The sequence below is a fragment of the Amphiura filiformis genome, chromosome 14 (genome assembly GCF_039555335.1).
Source record: "Amphiura filiformis chromosome 14, Afil_fr2py, whole genome shotgun sequence".
NCBI lineage: Eukaryota > Metazoa > Echinodermata > Ophiuroidea > Amphilepidida > Amphiuridae > Amphiura > Amphiura filiformis.
Genome location: NC_092641.1, coordinates 57,515,206 through 57,536,208, shown reverse-complemented (window position 1 = coordinate 57,536,208; position 21,003 = coordinate 57,515,206). Strand labels below are relative to the sequence as shown.

Below are 21,003 nucleotides of genomic sequence, written 5' to 3'. Positions count from 1 at the left end.
CACCACTATAAAAAGAAACTCGAGTTAATTAATGTGTGCCATAAGCATGTGGTGTTTTTACTATCTTGATTCACAGTATTACCATATTTGGTCATCGAAACACCAGAGGTATACCCTTCCAAATTTATTCCCTATTTCGTGGGTATAGAAAATGGCCCTTGGATGTCATGGTAAGAAACCCTTTACTATTTACCAATTGAAAACGTTTTGAAGTCATGGAAGAACAGCCGCATCACCAAGGTATGGAAACAATAAGGCTTTATAGTAATAGAACCCAAAGAAAATGTAAATTACGCACATATCGTGGTGGTATGTTCACCCTATAATGATGTATTGCACTGACTATCACTAGACAGTGGACAAGCATAGGTTTGAAAAATTTGTATGAAAGTTAGCCCATATTGCTGTCAAAGTCCATAGAAATACACAACCCTACATACCGGTACGCCAATGTTACACCATCTGACCATCATCAAACAAAAAATATGCACCACATGCAATGTGCTGTCATGATGCGACTCAGCATTTATTTATAGGAAAATACGGGATGGTTTCTTCATAAGTGGTGTGCATTTAACGGTATACTTTGAAAGTCAATGTACCCGCAAGTTATGCATGCACATTATATGATCCAACAGGCTATTCCAGTTGAAATCCATACACCCCCTATGGAAGGCATGACCTTAATCTTCCACACAGGGAGTGTGAATTTCAAATGGGGTTACCTGAATGGGCGACTCCATTTGCAATCTACACCCCCTGTGTGGTAGATTAAGGTCATGTCTTCCATAGGGGGTATGGATTTCAACTGAAATATCCCCATCAAGCAAAAGAAGTCATTGTCCCAGCCAAATCAAATACAATTTCAAAATCCAATACCGTATTAGTCTTGTTCAACATACAAGATAATTTCATCAAAATTGGATTTGCAGTTTATACGTATTCAACCATCAAAACATGCAAAGGTTGGTTTGTTTGTTTGCATTTTGATTTTGTGAGACAACTCACATTAATCAATTTCTGGAATCTAAAAATTGAAATCATGTAACTGCAATTAAATGAGCACTGTGTAAGTCAGCACAAAGACACATATCTTATTAAGGGGGCACTGAACAGTAACCTTCCGCGACCGGAAGTGTAACGTCTGTATAGTACCTTAAAAACACAAAATTTAGGCCAAATATGTGCGTATTTCCACCAAAATGTACGTATGACATCATTGTAGGGTGTTATGTTAAAGCTGACATGTTCTTGTTGCCCATGAATGCGAAAAAAATCACTTGAATTTTGTTTCGTGATGTGTAAGATATCCCACAATGCAATGCGTCAAGAACCCGATTTTGAGAGGTGAAATCGCTTACAAAATACGGGTTGAGTTAAAAAAGTGAAATTTGTGAAAAACTGACACTGTCGATCTATGTGCAAAAAAGATATATTAAATTTAAAGAGTGTTGCTCCATCACCAAACAGTTCAAATAACCCCATCTATTGCACGGACTTGGCAATAGCTCGTTCTTCTAGGCCCTCGGCGCATGTATTTTCAATGGCGCCGCTTACTGTTCAGTGCCCCCTTATAACAGCACTTGCTGATGTTCGTTATCTTTTCACTTAACGTATTATAAAGGTAAATTGGATGCCGTGATGCATATGGGTACCAGATCAGTCTTGCCCGAAATTCACGTTATTTTTGCCAGTATTGTGATCATTTAAACGTGTTTCTTTCATTCATTTTGATCGGTAATTAATTTGTTTGTTTTCTGTGTGATTTTCTGTGTTTGTTGGAAGTGCTTTGGTGAAATTTAGAGGCTATTTAGCTATATGATAGGTATGATGTGAGTATTATTTGATCAAAACTTTGCAGCCAGTCATGCAACCGAGTCAAGTTTTGATGCATTAGAAATCATGGCGGCTGGCTATGAGTACGTGTGTCGGTCGGATAAAAGCTTAAAAAGATGCTTCAAAATGCAAAGCCTACATGTTGTGTCCATCGGCTGCTTAGAGAATGGTTTTTGCATACATTATAACAACCAAAACGACAAATATAGTCCTATTAAAGCTTGTATACAGGGCCTTTAGTCCTTCAGTGAGTTTTTGGCCAAAGCGAATCTAACTCTAACATGATAACCCTAGCTTTAAATCTGATCAGTTTGCATGACCCTTAAACCATAGGCCTACACCAACATCACCTAGGCTGATTAAAATAACCACCTGTAAAGCACTTTTAACCAATAAATCGGCATAATTCTGGAATAGGCCTACTCCGCAGCTCTGTGCACCACTTGCTTACCTTAACCCTAGGCCCTTTAACCCTAGCCTTGATCCTAACCCTAATCGATGATCCTAACCCTAATCCTGAGCCGGCCCTGGTCAACACTATAACCACGATCATAACCCTGATCATACCTTAATCCATCCTATATCCTAACCCTAGCCTAATCATAACCATGCATGATCCTATGTCTAGATAGGCCCATAATCCTACTCCTACTCCTAACCTTAACCCTAACCCTAACCTCAACCCTAACCCTAACTCTAACCCTATAACACATACGGTGAACCGGGTATAACATAATTATTATGCCATATCATGTACTGAACGAGCAATTTGTATATTTCCCGGGTATCCCGGCGATTTCAGGCGAAATCAGACTGTTGCGAAATCAAGTAGATTTCTTGACTTTTAGATGTTGCAGGGAATATTAATACACTGTAAATAAGAAGGTACATATATGAAGATGACGTCCATAAAAACATTTTACTACTGGGATCTGGCTAGTAGGAATTTCAGAAAGCCTGTTTTCGTTAATACGGGGCCTGCGTATGAATTTTCCAACTTTAAGCGACATTTTAAGGCTGAAATCACACTGTTCCACAATCAAGTAGATTTCACGACTTTTAAATGTTGCAGGGAATATTAAAACATTATAAATGAAAAGGAATTATAATGAAGATGGCGTGTATAATAATATCTAAGTACTTGAGATATGAATAATGAGCAAGAATTTCTTGAGGGTCTATCGTACATACGTGCCACTTTGAGCTGCATGCATGCAATTTTGATAGGCGATCCCGGTTATGGAAAAGCGGACATCCATATCATGAAAAGTTTACATTATCACATCATTTTAAGGTAGAAAGTTGGTAGGCATTGTTCAACATCGGGTATCTTGTCGTTGCGTATCTACGGAGCGTCACGTGTTGACGCGGACGCATCATCATGGGTACGGACTATCGACTTAAGTGCTAATTTTTTAAGTGCATCCAGTGGATCTCATCATCAGATCAATGCTGTGTAATTTGCATCTATGAATGATACTGGCAACCTGCACCTGCTATAGAAACTGATTAAAATCATGGTACACAACACAAAATAAAAATACATGCTCGCTGAACTTATAGAACACGTTTTAGCTGTTGACCCCAGTGCTTATATCATAACATGCATGCGTTGATTGTTTTGACGTAAAATATAAGTTGTTTTTCGTGATGATTATCACAAATAAAGCGACATGCTACACAAAAGACACTCTCAATACATTTTCTGGTATCAGAAACGAAAATGTCCTAGGGTTTTGATGACTTTTGATGAGGAATATAGCCTTTACATCCATTTTTTGTTTAAGATGAAATTGAACAAGAAACCCATCCCTGGGCATTTAGGTTAGTGAATATTATGCGTATTTTCAAAAAGTTTTGGACAAAGAACATTTCACAAGAAAGGTCATAACTCGGAAAATGATAGTCGTAGAGAGCTCAAATAAAAAGCATTCATCATGAAACACTTCATTCTTTTTAAAAATAGTATTTTTTCACAGAAGTGAAAAAAAATTGGCTCTTCAAAGGGGGCACTGAACAGTAACCTTCCGCGACCGGAAGTGTAACGTCTGTATAGTACCTTAAAAACACAAAATTTAGGCCAAATATATGCGTATTTCCACCAAAATGTACGTATGACATCATTGTAGGGTGTTATGTTAAAGCTGACATGTTCTTGTTGCCCATGAATGCGAAAAAAATCACTTGAATTTTGTTTCGTGATGTGTAAGATATCCCACAATGCAATGCGTCAAGAACCCGATTTTGAGAGGTGAAACGCTTACAAAATACGGGTTGAGTTAAAAAGAAAAAAAAAAAAAAAACTGACACTGTCGATCTATGTGCAAAAAAAGATATATTAAATTTAAAGAGTGTTGCTCCATCACCAAACAGTTCAAATAACCCCATCTATTGCACGGACTTGGCAATAGCTCGTTCTTTTAGGCCCTCGGCGCATGTATTTTCAATGGCGACGCTTACTGTTCAGTGCCCCCTTAATACTACCCTAGTTTAAAACATTACTAACACAACTTGTCCATGCTAGCATTTATACAACATCAAAGCACAAGAGCCAGACATAGCAAAATATTATTTTTGAGACACAACCACAACAAACATGCTGCTTCTTAAAATAGCTATCTATTGTTCTTAAAACAACACTACAAATATTCATACCCCAGAAACAAATGAATCAAATTTTGATGTCAACTTCATGTAGTAACTTCAATGTGCAAAATTTAACAATGGACAATTCCAGCTGAAATCCATCCACCCAGGGTCTTAGCTAGAAATTCAGGTTTGCCCGTCATTTGAATAAATTTGCCTGTCCCAATTTGACCTTTAAAACATTTATCAGACTTCTACATCCCACTAAAACCAGACCTTCGTCTAATCAATGCTTGTAACTTTGCTTCTTGAAGTAACATTGGATTCAATGGGGTGTCATAATGTGCAGGATTAGATGGTGCATCTATTAAAAAAATAAATTTACCCCAATATGGTTCAGTTTTGAAATTGTGATTATTTTTCAAAGTGTAAGGATACTTTTTTTGGAGAAGTATAGTACAGTGGTAGATTTTGTATCTAGGGTCTTTGATATTGCAAAATAAAATTCAACGTGTATGGGCCGCATTATTTTTTAGTCTTTCACATGTATTTTAGTAAACCATTTGGGCATTACAATCATGCAATAAGCAGAAATTCAAGAAAAATTCAGGGAGTCGCAGTGAAGCAAATCACATGATATTATAGCTTTAAAAAGTAACTTTCAATTCTGAGGCATGTTTTAAAAGCTTATAATTTAACCAAACATGCACATACTGGTTACTCACTTGATTTGTTCTTCAAAATTCAATATATTCGCCAGAATTTCTTAGTTTTCGATTGAATTTTGCCATGTTTAATGGACAGTATAGATTTTCTAAAGTGCACTGGCAACTGTATGCTCATATTTGTTGTAGGAGCAGGTCAAATTTATTGATTCAAGAATGGGTTATATCAAATGAGAATTAATTATAGATGTCATCACAAATGAGTAGTGTTCATGATCGATGTCAATTATGTTGCTTGTCTTAATATCATATGCCTAGTCATTGGCAGTGTTGTCAAAACTTTTCAGTAGCAAGGTGCGGCGATCTAGCTCACAGGGCCACGGTGGATGACTCAAGCAGCCCAATTTTAACAGCTCCAACTAAACCACTCAATAAACTTATACTTTTAAACACAAATTTAGAACATAAATCACCCAATTGGGTGGAAGAGAACTTGAATGACAAAACATATGGGTACTTGCCGACCAAATTATATGTATATACTGTAAAACACTTAAATTTCGCGAGGTATTTAATTTCGCGAGGACCTGAAATTTGCAAAACTAAATCCCACACGAAATATAAAATTTAGATTGAAACTAACAGTAAATCTTTTGGATTTGCAAATTTAAAACCCTCAAAAAATCCTGCTTTTTCTCATTTTGCGAAATAAAGTACCCACAAAATTTAAGTGTTTTACAGTAGTCACAAGAACTATTGTTATTGCAATTTGTAATTTTTAAGACTTTAATTCCTTTTACAATTTGGTTTAAAAACAAAAGGAAAATACATCAAAATTTAATAAAGCCTCGTCCCGACACTTGCAAACATAGCCGAATTTCAGGTAAGTTGCATAATCACTATTTTCCCCAAGGCACAGCAAGCGGTCTTCAAGTAGTCCATTTTGGCTCTCAAGTCACGGCATTGGCATCACTGGTCATGTGTTGATGAGTACCAATATGGTCATTTTCACGGTAAAGGGTGTAACTTTTGATTTTTAGGGTCAAAATTTCAAACCACTTAAATATGTTTCTGTTTACTGTAATCATGCATAGAAGCAACTTAAATTCCAGTAAAATAGTGTTTCAAGGCTTAAACCTTTTGATTTCTGATAAAAAAATTGACATTTCCATAACATTTTGGTTAAAATCTAAGAAAAATGTATTTTACATAAGCTCAGAAAATTATGACATGAAAGCTGGAATACATGTGAAATCCCATTCCAAAGTAAGTCAACAGATATAAGTTAAATTTTATACCATGTTTTGCTATGTTTGTAATTGCAATTTTGAAAATTTTTAACATCAAGGGTCATTTGCAATGGAAATTTCCCAACCTTAAACATATTTTTTAAGTTTTAATTGGGTTCCTAAAATAATTTAAATGTCTAACTTCATGTACAAATACTACTTGATGAAAGGAACCTCCCAGCCAAGTTTCACAGAAATTGGAGTTATTTTTTAGAATTGGCAATTCAAGCGATTTGTGTTTCGGAGGCTTCAGTTAACAACACAGGTGATCATAAAAGTAAAATATTTGGCTAACTACTACAAGTTGACATGAAAAAATAGGTAAAAAATATCACAATTACCCATTTTCATGCTTTGCTTCTAAGTATTGAATTTCAGTTGTGACAAAAATTAAATTATCACAGCAAGTCATTTTTTTTGTTTCGGAGGCTTCATGTTTACAATGGTTAAACATGGCAGAAGTAGTTTTTTTGAAAACAACACTGTTGGGATCATCTAAGCTGTTATTTTCTTGTGTGTATTGAATCAATGATTCTATGCGGCAGATATTGCAGATTTATAACATGATAATTTTTTCACCCATTTGTTAAGTATGGTGTTATTTGCATGTGAAGCCTCCGAAACGGGCTTTCTTGGATATCAGTATATTTTTCAAGCATTAACCGTAATATCAATTTTTTTTTTAATTTATGACATTCTGCACATACCATGCAACAATTACAATGCAGATATCAATATGGAACATACCAATTTAGATATGCATAGATGATAATTAAGTTTACTGTTGTTTCGGAGGCTTCATTTGTTTCGGAGGCTTCAATTGTTAACGGAAAGTTTGTATTGGGTCCCATTTTCAAACGGTGATATATATCTCCATGATTTAAAAACAAGTGACTTGAGGATCTACTTTGCTACATTTTGATAAATAGATTGGATGAGCTCTTTTATTTATATTTGCCCAAGCTTGCTGAACAGTTTGTTTCGGAGGCTCAAAAAAGTTAACGGAAAATCGGCTCTTTGAAGTCAAGATTTTATAAAAATTTTAAAAGCTTGCAAATCAACTAATTTTTGTTACCCATTTCAAGTTAAGATATCAACTGTTATGAATCAAGAAGAAGTGAAGAAATAACCAAGAATTATGAACCAAAGCTATACCCACAAAGTTTGTTAACAATTGTTAACGGAAAATGAAGCCTCGAAGCGACAAATATCGAAGTCCGGTTCTCAAAAATACAGGGCTGTTCACAATTAAATCTAATGTGGCAGTGTTTACTGAACATATGACCGTACTTTCAGGATAAGAAAAATTATCCATGAACTAACTGAAGAAAACACAGGGTTTTACAAAAATGTTACTGTTTTTTACAGTTTTTCAAAATGGCAATATTAGGTACATTTAAGCCTGCTAAAACTGAGCGCAGTAACTCCCGAAGATGATTATGCTACCCAAGGTAGCTGCTAACTAGATGACTTATGTGGCCAAAAATCATGGAATTCTGTGGCTTTATTAGAAAACTACGGATCAAAATGTTAAAAATCCAAAGTTACACCCTTTACCGTGAAAATGACCATATGCAAATGCAATTTACATTGGTTCAATGACTGGGAACTTAATGTATGTTTGACAAATTGTGTGACAAGCCAAGCCAAATGAGGCCTTTAGTCAAGCATCACTGCATGACTATCTTTGGTAAATAGCATAAAACATAGAACTAGTCAACCATTCATGAAGGTCTAGGTCTATCTTCAGTACATTGCACAAAGCATCAGAAACTCTAGTCAAACATTCATGAATGTCTATCTTCAGCAGAAGGCACAAAAGATATGAAACTCTAGCAACCATTCATGCATATATCGATCTCCACAGTAGATAGCATAAAACATATGAAACTCTAGCCAACCATTCATGAATGTAGATATCTTCAGTAGATAGCACAAAGCACATGAAACTCTATAGTCAACCATTCTTGAATGTCTATCTTCAGTAGATTGCACAAAGCATATGAAACTCTAGTCAACCATTCATGAATGTATATCTTCAGTAGATAGCACAAAGCATTATCTAGTCATCCATGCATGCATGTTGATCATCACAGTACAATGTAGATTGCATAAAACATATGAAGTCTATATCAAGCTATCTTCAGTATCTTCAGTAACTAGAGCAATGAAATGCTAGCATTTAAACAGGTCTATCTTTAGTTGATAGCACACAACATGAAACTCAAGTCAAGCATTAGTCACTCATGTCTATCTTCAGTAGATGGCACACAACATGGCACAGACTCAAAATATCTACGCGGCATGGACAAAAATTGGTGTTGGTTTGCAGTAAAAAGGTTAATGAAAGAAATGTTTAATTTAAAAGCTTAATGTAAAGTAAAATTCATACATAGTTTCTGAGCTGGGTCTGGATACAGATTGTTTCCATGCCTTGCTCCATAATGCATGCTGTTTTAATACTCACCCGATATCTTAGTACATACATAGTACAGAAAGTTCCATCTTCAGTAGATAACGCCCATATGGCTAACCCTAGTAAAGCTTTAATGGCCCTATACAATGTATACGGCTATCTTCAGTAGATAGCAACCACAATACAACTGTAGTTAATATAATGACTAAAGTAAAACTACTACTTCAAATTATACAGTTTTGATTACAATTTCACTGCAGACTTTCTTGCATTCCTTGATTAAAATAAAGGGACATTCCAAGATCTGCCAATCCCAAACTACACTATAATTCACCCACACCATTGTTTTTGCACTGCAGGGTCCGCATTAAGGGGGTACTACACCCCTGTGGTAAATTCGTGACTATTTTGCATTTTTCTCAAAAATAATAACACACTGGTAACAAAAGTTATGTATATTATTGGGGCAAGGAATCAATTAATACACTGAAATTTCAGTGACTCAAGACAAGCGGTTCAGTATATGATAGGAAATGAGGTACATTCTAGCGGTACCTCTTTTCTTAACATAAATAACAGACTGCTTGTCTTGGGTCACTGAAACTTCAGTGTAGTAATTGGATTCCTTGCCCTATACATAACTTTTGTTACCACTGTGTTATTAGTTTTGAGAAAAATGCAAAAAATAACACTAAATTTATCGAGGGTGTAGTACCCTTAACTAATTTAATTTGTGTAGCAAAAATGCTCACCAAATTTGGGAGTGAATGCTTATGAATGGTACAATATTGCTACAAATTCCAAAATTGTGTAGCAAATGATGAAAATTGCGTAGCATTTTGCTACTGCTACGCACTTATTACAGACACTGTTGCACTGTAATACTAATCAACAAAGCCATACAATTCATGAATAAGCTTGACACCATGTTTTCATAAAGATAGACAAATTACATGCCCTGGACATGATTCCATAAAAATCTAATTGAGGATGTAATCTTAAAGACTGATATAACCTTCATTTTTTTTTCAGTTTTCTTCATTTTTTTACGATATTTCTAAAAAAGAAAACAGTTTTCAAATGGTATCTTCCTAATGGTATTTTCCTAATTTAGCAAGCATTTTATTTTTATTTTTATTTTTAAAAGTAACAGATCATTTTAAGTCACCTCAGCTACTTCATATATAATAAATACACATATTTTTTTTCAGCGGATCTCTGAAAGTTATAATAAGCTTCATCCTAACAATTCTTATTGAATTTCTAATATTTAATTTCTAAAAAGCTTCAACTGTTCCTATATAATCCAATAAGCAGGACTTACGACACTTATAATTTCATATTTCAGTATGTAGAGTGTGCTATAACATCACACATGATACATTTGTCACAGCTCTGTTATTAAAAATCAACAGAGGGCTCACTTTACTTCAAACACACTAACCAGATAGTAGACAACAGGCAGTACTCAAAACATGAGAACTATTTTGTTCAAATAACTTCAAAAGGCATTAAAATAAATCACTAATTTTCAATATATATCTTCTGTATGGTGCAAGAATTTAATGACCTGATATATTTGTTTCAAATTGATTTCTAATATTACATCCTGGCAACATAAAGGGTATAAAACTAATTATTTTGCTTGGACCATGGAATAACCCTTCGGGTTTTTTGGTTCCAAAGCAAAATGTTTAAATTTTTCACATCAGTATGAAGCAATAATGTATGATTCAATAAAGAAAAGATTCTTATTTGTTTTTTACAAATATGTTTGTTTCCACTGATCACATTATGTCCCCTTTTAATTTCCAGTGGAATGTTTAGATTGTTCACAATAGGAGGGGCCTACCCTCAATGCGCAATCATTAAACTCATCAATTTTCTTTCTTTTTCATTCACCTGTATCATATATTTTCTTTGGTAATAAAAGTCGGAAAAAGATAACTAGTTCTTGTCTGACATCCATCACCTGTCTATCAAATTCAGAAATGGTTTTTCAATAAACACTCCTTACTTCCTCAGTGATTAAGAAAAGTGCTTATGAAAGCGCTGATGGAAGCAGAACCTGATAAGTTGGATTGAATTTCTTCGTCATTTCAATGGAAGATACATCACTGTGATGAAATTTATAAAAACTAATCAAGAAAATGAACATGTGTTTTAATATTTACCAAGAGCAGCCAGCGCACAATGTATACAGGAAAAAAACCACACTTACGCTTACGGATTAGTTTGAAAAAGAAAATTAGTGCAAAAGCAAACACAACAAATTCACATAGATAAAACTGACAATTTGACAAAATAAAGAAGAAATTTTAGAAATAGTTTTGAAAGCATAAAAAATAAAATAACAAAGGAAATTGAAATAATTTGGCAGTTAAGGATTATGTCAAGATCTGAATATAGATCACTGTGTCACTATTAAAATGCCCTGTAACTATACTTTTGACTGATTGGAAAGGCTACTTTATAAACAAGAAACCTGATGAGACACATTTATACTGTATGAGAATGAGATCAATGTTTTTTCAGCATCCAGAACTTCTGATGATATAGGAACATACATGTATAACATTCTGCCATGCAATCACACACACACATGAACTGTATTTTTCCTAATACATGCCCCTGCTCTAATAAACACACCTCAGAATTGTTCCTATGAAAATGTGACCAAAAATGCAGAAATTTCCATGACATATCATGTTAGTAAGCTTAAAATTGGCTGCATTTCTGATATTTTGAGAAATTGCATGGACAAAACCTCAATATCCTCCTAGTTCATTGCCAAATGATAGTAGAATTTTCATTTTAAAGCACACACACACACACACTTAACTGTTTTCACAGACAAACGTGGACCCTATGTAACAGTGCAACTGTGGACCTCGACACATCAATTGACATTTCACTATTGAAAGCATAGACTTTTGTGGCAAGATATAATTCAACTGCCAAACCAAGGACCTGCTATTACACTTATATGATGGAGGACCTATAATACCCCATAATATGCATTATTACGGAGTGTAATGCCTTCTCTTACGACCGTGGACGTCCACGGTTGCTGTGGGTCCACACTTTATGAGTGAAATGTCATAGGTGGGTCCACATTTGTCGGTGAAAACAAACACGCACACACACACATAGTGATGTGGTCGACATGCCTTATGTCGACATAATGTCGACGTCGGCACGTATGCCGACATGTCGACATCAAAAAATCATGTCGACAAAAATTTTTTTTTTTTTTTTTTTTAGTTTTCAAAAAATATTTTTGGCCAGAAAAGCAAGTTATAGGCCCAAACTGACTTGTTATTCAAGGTTGGAAACCAGAGAAATACTGCTACTAAAAAAAAAAAAAAATGCCAATTTTTTTACAAAGTTGGATGAACTTGTACATTTTGATTACCTTTGCTTCTATTGAACAGTCAGGGACACATTGAATTAGTATGCATTGCTAGCTGTTCAATAGAAACAAAAGTAATTAAAATGTACAACTTTTTTCAACTTTGTAAAAAAAAAAATTGGCATTTTTTTTTTTTTTGAGTAGCAGTATTTCTCTGGTTTTCAACCTTGAATAACAAGTCAGTTTGGGCCTATAACTTGATTTTCTGGCCAAAAATATTTTTGAAATAAAAAAAAAAAAATTTTTTTTTTTTTTTTTTTTTTTAGAATTTTTTTTATGTCGACACACTGTCGACGTCGGTATACGAATTATATCGACATGTCGACAATAAAAAACGGTGCCGACCACATCACTACACACACATACATCGATGTTAGTGCATAGCATAGCGAGTTTCGGCAAAATAATCTGTTGAATTTAACCTACGTTTGTGTCCAAAACTCTTCACCACAAGATGCAGTAAATGAGAATGATCAATCAATCATCCATGAAGTGTTTGAAAAAAGCCTGAAAAGGTGTGTAAAATTGGGATAAAAAGGTTAAAAAACAGGCTGAAATTAAAAGAAAGTGTGGAAATTTGGACAACAAAAAAGCCTGAATTCAGGTTTAAACCTGGAAATTCTCATGCCTGTAAATTGAAGCTCTACTAATTTTCATTTATATTTTTCTTTCCAACATTTTGAAATTTAGTGCTCTTATTTCATTCATGTTGATTGTCATTTAAATAACACAGAACAAGTCGCACAACCAGGGTTATAGCTAGGCAAATTTTAGTGCCGGGTGAAATTTATATGAAATGGTAAAAAAATTTTGATAAGAATTGCTCATTTTTATACTGATTTTGAAACATTTGAAACTGGAGTGCCGGATATTTGGGCTCAAAATTAACTTGAGTGCCGGGTGGAAATTAAGAGTGCCGGGCGGGTCCGCCCACCACCGCCCCCTGCGCACAACATATCACAATATTTGATGATATGAAATTCAAAGAGCACCAGTCTATTTCAGAGGGCCTGAACAGCACAATTTCCATCAGCATTTGGCTTTAGAGCGTGCTCCTAATTTAGACAACTGGTTTAAATAAATTCATCCAGCTGTTGTTTTCTTCCAAAGCAGACATTAAAAATGTTACACTGCATTTTCCAAAAGATTTTTTTTGCCATCAACTCTTAGATGTAGAATTTAGGTATATCCTTCATGTAGACATGCACAAGATAAGCCTATGTCAAGACTTCATTGAGAGATTAGACAGCTAGCTTCATGCCATGAGCTGTATCATGTGTCATATACTGGGGTACCCAAAAAGGTGGTTTTGTTACATAAGATGTGCAGCATGGATTTCAAAACACTGTCTCTTGAGTATTCCTTCACTTGGGGGGGGGGGGACTCATGTCGTAAAATTGATCTAAAACCCCATTGAATAAAAAAAAAATTGAATCTAGTAAAGAAATGTCTAAACTCCCAGACCTCTAGACCAAGTAAATAAATACAGAAGATCATTTAAAAGACTAATACTTGCTTAGAATGATTGTAAATGTGGAAAAAAAGAGGAGGGTTAAATACCCCCTACTGTGTAATTGTTTTTGCCTGCACTCTCTCTATTTTTTAACAGATTTTCATTTAAAAAAAAAGATGTCAAAATGTTCAGGAGGATGAATCACTTCAAATGAGACTTGAACTTGTAGGTAAAATTTCACTTTTTTACTATGTAGCACAAAAGTACCCCAGTTAAAGACACATGGCCAATAATCCCTGTCTTGATATAACCTAGGCAAATTCTGGGTTACATGAAAGTTAGGGTGCATCAGATGCCCCTCATGTCAATGGATTCATCTGTCCCTAGTCTTAAAATGTTCCTATTGTCACAAAACTAACATGTGCCAAGTTTGAATTAATTCGGTAGAATCGTCCTGAGGGGCCACCGAGAGCCTAAAGTTACAATGTGTGTTCCTATGTAGGCTCTCGGTGGCCCCAAAAAATGTTGACTCTTTCTGGGAATTAAATTCAAACTTGGCACATGTTAGTTTTGTGACAATAGGAACATTTTAAGACTAGGGACAGATGAATCCATTGACATGAGGGGCATCTGATGCACCCTAATGAAAGTAATACCACAAATTAAAAAGTAAACACAAGCAAGGAGGGTTAACGCACTTCAAGGCTTGAACACGTTTGCGTGCTTCATACCCGCGGAAACCACTCTGTATCGTCGTAGCCGCAGCCTCCTCTTTCTCCTTGCTAAGTTCCGATGCCGAGTCTCTGGCCTGTTGTCCCCGGATGCCACTCTGGATCTTTGTGGCGGCTTCCTGCTGTTGAGGGTCGCTGACGTCACCGACATTGCCCTGTGGTATCAAAGGGAAATTTGAAAGTGATGTATTTAATTTCTTTGTTGCATATCAAAATTTCTTTGAAATCTGTCCATCCCCTATGGAAGGCAGGACATTAACATTCAACAAACAGAATTTGAATTGCAAATTAAGTCACCACAATGGGAGATTCCAAATCTACACCCCTATGTGTAGGAGATTAAGGTCATGTCTTCTATAGGTGGTGTACAGCTTTCAACTGGAATAGCCTGTTACATCATTAGTGTCTGGATTGCAACACCTTATGACAGTAGCCACTAAGGGTAAATAGGCATCGCATGTCAACATTAGTTTTACAAACTTTCATAGGCCCTCTTATTTTTACCCATGATGTCGTCTGTAAAAGTAAAAAAATTTGTGCACAATTAATTTTTACCGCTTGGCAAGTTTTGAACTGTTTCACTTGTTTTAAATTTGGGAATCTGAGCTTCCTTACATGACCTAAACACATCAAAAGAAATAAGTCCCCCTCTGAACATGCCGTCATAACATTGTAAGGCTTCGTTTTTTACCAATAAAACTAACTTTAAAATTATATGACTGTGTACTAAGTGCTGTGTGAAAATGAGAGATTTCCATGACTTCAGGGCTGAATGAGCCTAAATTGAAGGCAAAAACTGTCCTTTTCAAAAGTCACAATGTAGGCCTATGCTTGTCACAAAAGTTGATTCATGGCTTGTTACTAATGGAAAACCCCATGTGTTTGAGTGCAGTTTAAAATCCTCACCAAGTGAACATTTACTGTAATGTGTATCGATTCTTGATCATTTAGCCATGCAAATCCCCTTGGTGCAGAGTTCAGCACAGTGAGTTGTAAGATGACCAGTTCCATTCCTTATCCCAATATGCCTTGCAGTTAACAAGCATAGGCCTACTTTGTGACTTTTGGAAAGGGCGGTTTTTGTCTTCAATTTGGGTTCATTCAGCCATGAAGTCATGGACATCTTTCATTTTCACAAAACACTTAGTAAACAATCATATAATTATTTCTAAGTAAGTTTTATTGGTACAAAGTTTTACTTTACGATGTTATGACAACATTTTCAGAGGGGGACTTATTTCTTTTGATGTGTTTATGTACATAAAAGAAAGGATTATTCATGCAATGTTATCATCGTGGCAGCTGCTTGGATCCAGAAAGTCCACAAATAAATTTAGCACAAAATTTTTTGCAATACATTTCATGTTACCTGCTGGAATGCTTTATTGTTGTAGTATCTATCTTCTAGTTTAGCTCCAATTTCAGCAGGGTCAATGCCTTGTTCTGTAACAGAAACAAATAATTACAATATCAATAAATATTTGTGTATAAATGTATTTTGATGTTTTCACCTTGAATTAATGGAGTAAATAGTCTAAGTGTGCGGTGAGTGTGTGAGTGTGGGGTGGGTGTGTGAATGGGTGAGTTTGGTGGTTGTGCGTTTGGTGTCGGACGATCCAAGAGATATCATGCTGAACCAAATGCCCATTGACAAAACTAAATAACTTTGTCTTTCTGGGTGGTAGTGTGCCCTCAGTAGAAGAGGATATTAAACGTCACACAAAGTTGGCAGCCTGGGCATTTGGTCGATTGAAAAATACCATCTGGTCTAACCATGACACCACCAGATCGCTGAAAGTAAGGATCTACCAGTCGCTCATCCTCCCTATTGCCACCTATATAAGGGTCAGAATCCTGGGCGTTACGTGAATCCGATCGACATAGACCGGATGTTTTTGAAATGCGATGCCTTAGGGCAATGCTCGAAGTTTCCCTACTTGACAAAATCCACAACAATTCCATTAGACAGAGTCTCAACATCACTAGCTCCATCAACGATGTTATCTGCCGGAGACGTTTGAAATGGGCTGGGCATATCTTCAGGATGCCTCAACATCGCTTCCCCACCAAGCCTACAGTAATGACTTCAGCAAAAAAAGACCACCAGGTCGTCCACCAACCAGATGGAAGGACCAAATTCAGAGGGAGTTGGGAATGACCCCACATGAAGCAAAGACACAAGCAACAGACAGAACTGAATGGAGGCGGCTTACTCGGCAGAGGGCCACAACGGCCTGTGCAGTTAAGTCAGTACCATAAGTCAAGTCAAGCGTTTGGTGTTGCGGATATGTGAATTTGGGTGGGGGTGATGGTGTGTGTGAGTGTAAAGGTTGTGTGTTGGGTGTGTGTGTGAAGGTGGGTGCTGTGAATGTGTTAGGAGTCTGAGTCGTAGTAGTGGGGTGAGTTTACTGTTCGAAGCGTAAGTACATGAATGTTGATGATAAAATGTTGTCCTTTAAGGGGTACTACACCCCTGGTCAATTATGTGCCTATGTTATTATTAAAATTAAAATTTCAAAATTTTATGAACATGCCTAGCTTTCAATAGCTGTCGGCCTACTCGATCCAACCGCAACCGCATCATTCACGCACAGTCGCACACGCTGGCGTAGTGGCGTGCATCGCGAAGTGCATGCAAAAAAATTGTCATGCTAATGCTATCTCAATTGTCATGAACAGCATGTCAGACTGTGTTCTTTTCAATTGAAATTTCCACTCACTCATTCATTGTCATGATTGTGTCACTGTGCCGGTTGATCGAGAAATCTATCTACTATCCACGACGACACGATAGTTAATGTGTGAATAGAAGATAGAGATTGCTAGTATAACACGATCAGTCATCGTAAGCGTCTTCAGTTTTAAAAGCGCAGCAAAACAATTTTAAGATTGTCCAGTTTGGCTTCAATTTAGCTTGGCTAACATTTATGTATCTTAGCTGAAGTGTTTGCTTACTTTTAACCGGAAACACAGGCGCTGAAGTACAAATTCCGACCATATTATGAGTCCGTTTAATTCTGCAACCTTGCTTGATCAAAGATGTTTTGACAACTGCCAACTGCGTCGGTGATTAAAGATTTGAGAAAATTGGGCAAATCAATCCATCTCCCGATTTACAAAGGTTGACTTGCCATTGCAAACTGATGGTGATACCCTTCCGGTTCTTGAACATGTGAGCCCAGCACTACATGTGTTGATCACCTATTTACAATGGGGACTGTGCGATGTCTGGCGATCACTCGAGAAAAATTGGCACAAAATGACGTTTTTCGAGAGTAAAGTCATCATGATGAATTGATGAAGGAATATAGCACATGGTGTCACTAATATGTCAAGAATAATATCCTCATATTTTTGAGACAATAATTAACTTGAAGAAGAAGTTTTTATTCATATGCATGATATTGGGACCTGCATGCCAACCGTGTACATGTACCGTACCAAACAAGGTATGTTACATGAGCGCAAATCCTTCCACGTTCTAACTTTCGTATCACAAGCTATCGGTTGTTCATACGAAAGTTAGACATTTTCGAACAATGTGCCGGTAGCATGGTAGTAGCCTTTTCTTTGACTTTGTTCAATCAGGGAATGTGCATCCACGGGTATTCATGCTCGTCAAAATTTCGCGAAATGGGTGTTTTAAGATAAAGAAACGTGATTCGCGAAACACAAAAAAAGGGTGTTTTTTCAAACCACATGTTCGCGAAATTGAAAAAAAAAAGGATATTTTCACCGAGCAGCCTACGCGTTTTTGCCAGAAAAGGGTATATTAGAAATATCGTTTGCGTTTTAGCGAAAATAGGGGTATTGTGGAAGGGCAAATAATTGCGAAATCGCTAAAAAAAGGGCCAAATGAGATGCAAAAGGGGGCGTTTTTAAAGTTCACCGACATGACCGACAAGCATGAATATTCGGCGATCCTGACTTTTAGACCACTACCCGCGCTATATAAGGAACAAATTGCAAATTTATCATATTAAACTTTCGCAACAAGGTCAAACATGATTTCAACTGAACAAACATACCTTTTATTCCATCGAACAAGCTTTATTTTGTTCCAAAATTCATGTTTTTATAGCTATTTTTGATGTAAAAGAGCTGGTAATAAAACATCGTTTTACTGCGTGAGCGTGACATAATTCTGCATTCATTCAAGATGGCGAATTTCTCGAAAAACGTGATGTATTTTACCCCGTAATTTCCCTCATTACTCAAAGCCCTGCCCTCTTTCACAATATTTTAGCTTCTTGGATATCATCGGAAACATACATTAGTAATATTAGGTAGGTCACTGTATTTTTAAAGATTTTTTTAGATGATTTTTACGATGAAAAAATTGATGTTTTAAGCTTCTTTTCAAAAATTGGTTTTAGCTTGTTAAAAAACGGGTAAAAAATCGTTTTTAGCTTGTTGGATATTTTTGCTTAATAGTTTAAAGCTTGACTCCTAAGATGAAACTTTTAGTTTAAGCTTGTTAGAATATTAAACCTTTATGAAATAGTAATATTTGAGCCCTATATCATCATGATCATGTATAGCGCGGGTGGTCTAAAAAAGTCAGGATCGCCGAATATTCGACATGTTCGATGTGCCACGGAGGGCGATCCTGACTTTTAGACCACCCGAGCTATATAAGGTACAAATTGCAAATTTATCATATTAAGCTTTCGCAACAAGGTTAATTCTGGTTAAATATGTTTTCAACTGTACAAACATACCTTTTATTCCATCGATCAAGCTTTATTTTGTTCCAAAATTCACGTTTTTATAGCTATTTTTGACGTAAAAGAGCTGGTAACAAAACCGGTGATGCCAGCTCGAAGTTTTCGCATAGCACAAGCGTTTGATGTACGCTCGTTTTGACGGTAATTTACGCTAGCGTATCATGCATTTTCAAGCGCGTTTGACATCGCTCGAAAAATGTGATGTATTTTACCCCGTAATTTCCCTTGATACTCAAAGCCCTACCCTCTTTCACAATATTTTAGCTTCTTGGATATCATCGGAAACATACATTAGTATTAGGTAGGTCACTGTATTTTTAAAGATTTTTTAGATGATTTTTACGATGAAAAAATTGATGTTTTAAGCTTCTTTTCAAAAATTGGTTTTAGCTTAAAAACGGGTAAAAATCGTTTTTAGCTTGTTGGATATTTTTGCTTAATAGTTTAAAGCTTGACTCCTAAGATGAAACTTTTAGTTTAAGCTTGTTAGAATATTAAACCTTTATGAAATAGTAATATTTGAGCCCTATATCATCATGATCATGTATATAGCGCGGGTGGTCTAAAAGTCAGGATCGCCGAATATTCGATGTGCCACGGAGAATAAGTGCGGGGGGCCAGGGGGCCAGTGTGGCACTTTCCCTGATTCAATGTTCATTTATTTTGTTCATGTTGTTCATTTGCCTTACCCTCTCTTAATCTCAGCAGATTGTCGAAGTAAACTGCACCAAATGTGTAGATGTTGTCGGGTTGGTTTCGCAGCACTTCACGTGCAAGACCCTCCAGCAGATTTTGAAAACCGCGAGGGACTCTCAATTTGGTGTTAGAAAATGGGACAGCCATGCTTCCTCCTGTCTTGCCAGCCTACCAGAGGTAGTTGCCTGGATAAGTAGTGCCCCCTGCGCCTCTTTTAATTACTTGTCAGGAAGTGTAATTTGATCTATTAGAATTTTTCCTATACACTAATATTACAGGTGTAATGCAAAACAGAACCATACATCAAATTTGACACCTGCTCCGTCGTCGCTATGACACAGCGTTTCTATATTTATTTCAATGTCATTACATTGCATTCCCAAAATTATATTTTTACATTATTTCGACAATAGCTGTCCAAATTAATCAATAGGTTTAGCCTACTAAGTAAATTACATCGCTTTTGAAAGGAATTTTAACTTCAAGAAAACCTATAGTAACTACGGACTATGGCTAAATAATAAGTTGTAAATCTATATTTTACCTTCTTTTAAGAACACCTATACAACCATCTCTGACACGTACTTAACGTTAATCGATTCTACAGTATTTGATCACAACTTCGGTGTATTTACAGTAGTTTTGTGTAGAGTTGGTATGAAAATTAAAAACAGAGGGAGACATTTTGCAAAAATTGAAATCAACAGGCCTGGAAATCAAATTGATTTTTCGAGGGCTTCTTTCTATTAAAATTGCCTCTGTAAATTTATTTTAATTTCCTTGGAGTCATGTTATCAGTCAGCCACCTGGACAACCGATTCTTTAGAAATGCTTAGTCGCGCTAAAAGTCGATCGATACATCCCGGGCGATAGGCCTACATGTTAAAATCAGCACAATTCAGAGATACACCTTTTTGCTATGAAATTAATTTTCTCGGTCAAATATAAAGCAATATTTTTTTCTTCAGTAATGTCAGTTAAAAACTTGGTGCTTGGATATACATTTTTTAAATCCTGGTGTTAAAATTAAGCATCAAATTGTGTCTTTTAGTGTCATATTGTTGATTTTTATAGGCCTTGAGTTCGCCCGCGAGCTTTTTACGGAATTGATTTTTTAGCGTCTCAAACTAATATATATAGTTTGCCAAAGAAAGATATTTCCCACCTCTGTAAGGCACATCGTGTGGGTCTA

The 21,003-nt window shown here is 36.0% G+C and overlaps 1 protein-coding gene across 1 annotated transcript in view; it reads right to left on the bottom strand.

Annotated features, from left to right (window-relative positions):
* The window catches only part of LOC140170354 (uncharacterized), a 142,231-nt gene extending 122,089 nt beyond the window's left edge, over window positions 1–20,142 (bottom strand). Inside the window, exons 1-3 of the mRNA XM_072193725.1 lie at window positions 19,805–20,142; window positions 15,758–15,831; window positions 14,356–14,543 (exon numbers count right to left, since the gene is read on the bottom strand). Coding sequence (XP_072049826.1) covers window positions 14,356–14,543; window positions 15,758–15,831; window positions 19,805–19,958 — 416 coding nt within the window. The 5' untranslated portion in view covers window positions 19,959–20,142. The remainder of the gene's footprint in view (window positions 1–14,355; window positions 14,544–15,757; window positions 15,832–19,804) is intronic.
* Between the last annotated feature and the right edge of the window lie 861 nt (window positions 20,143–21,003).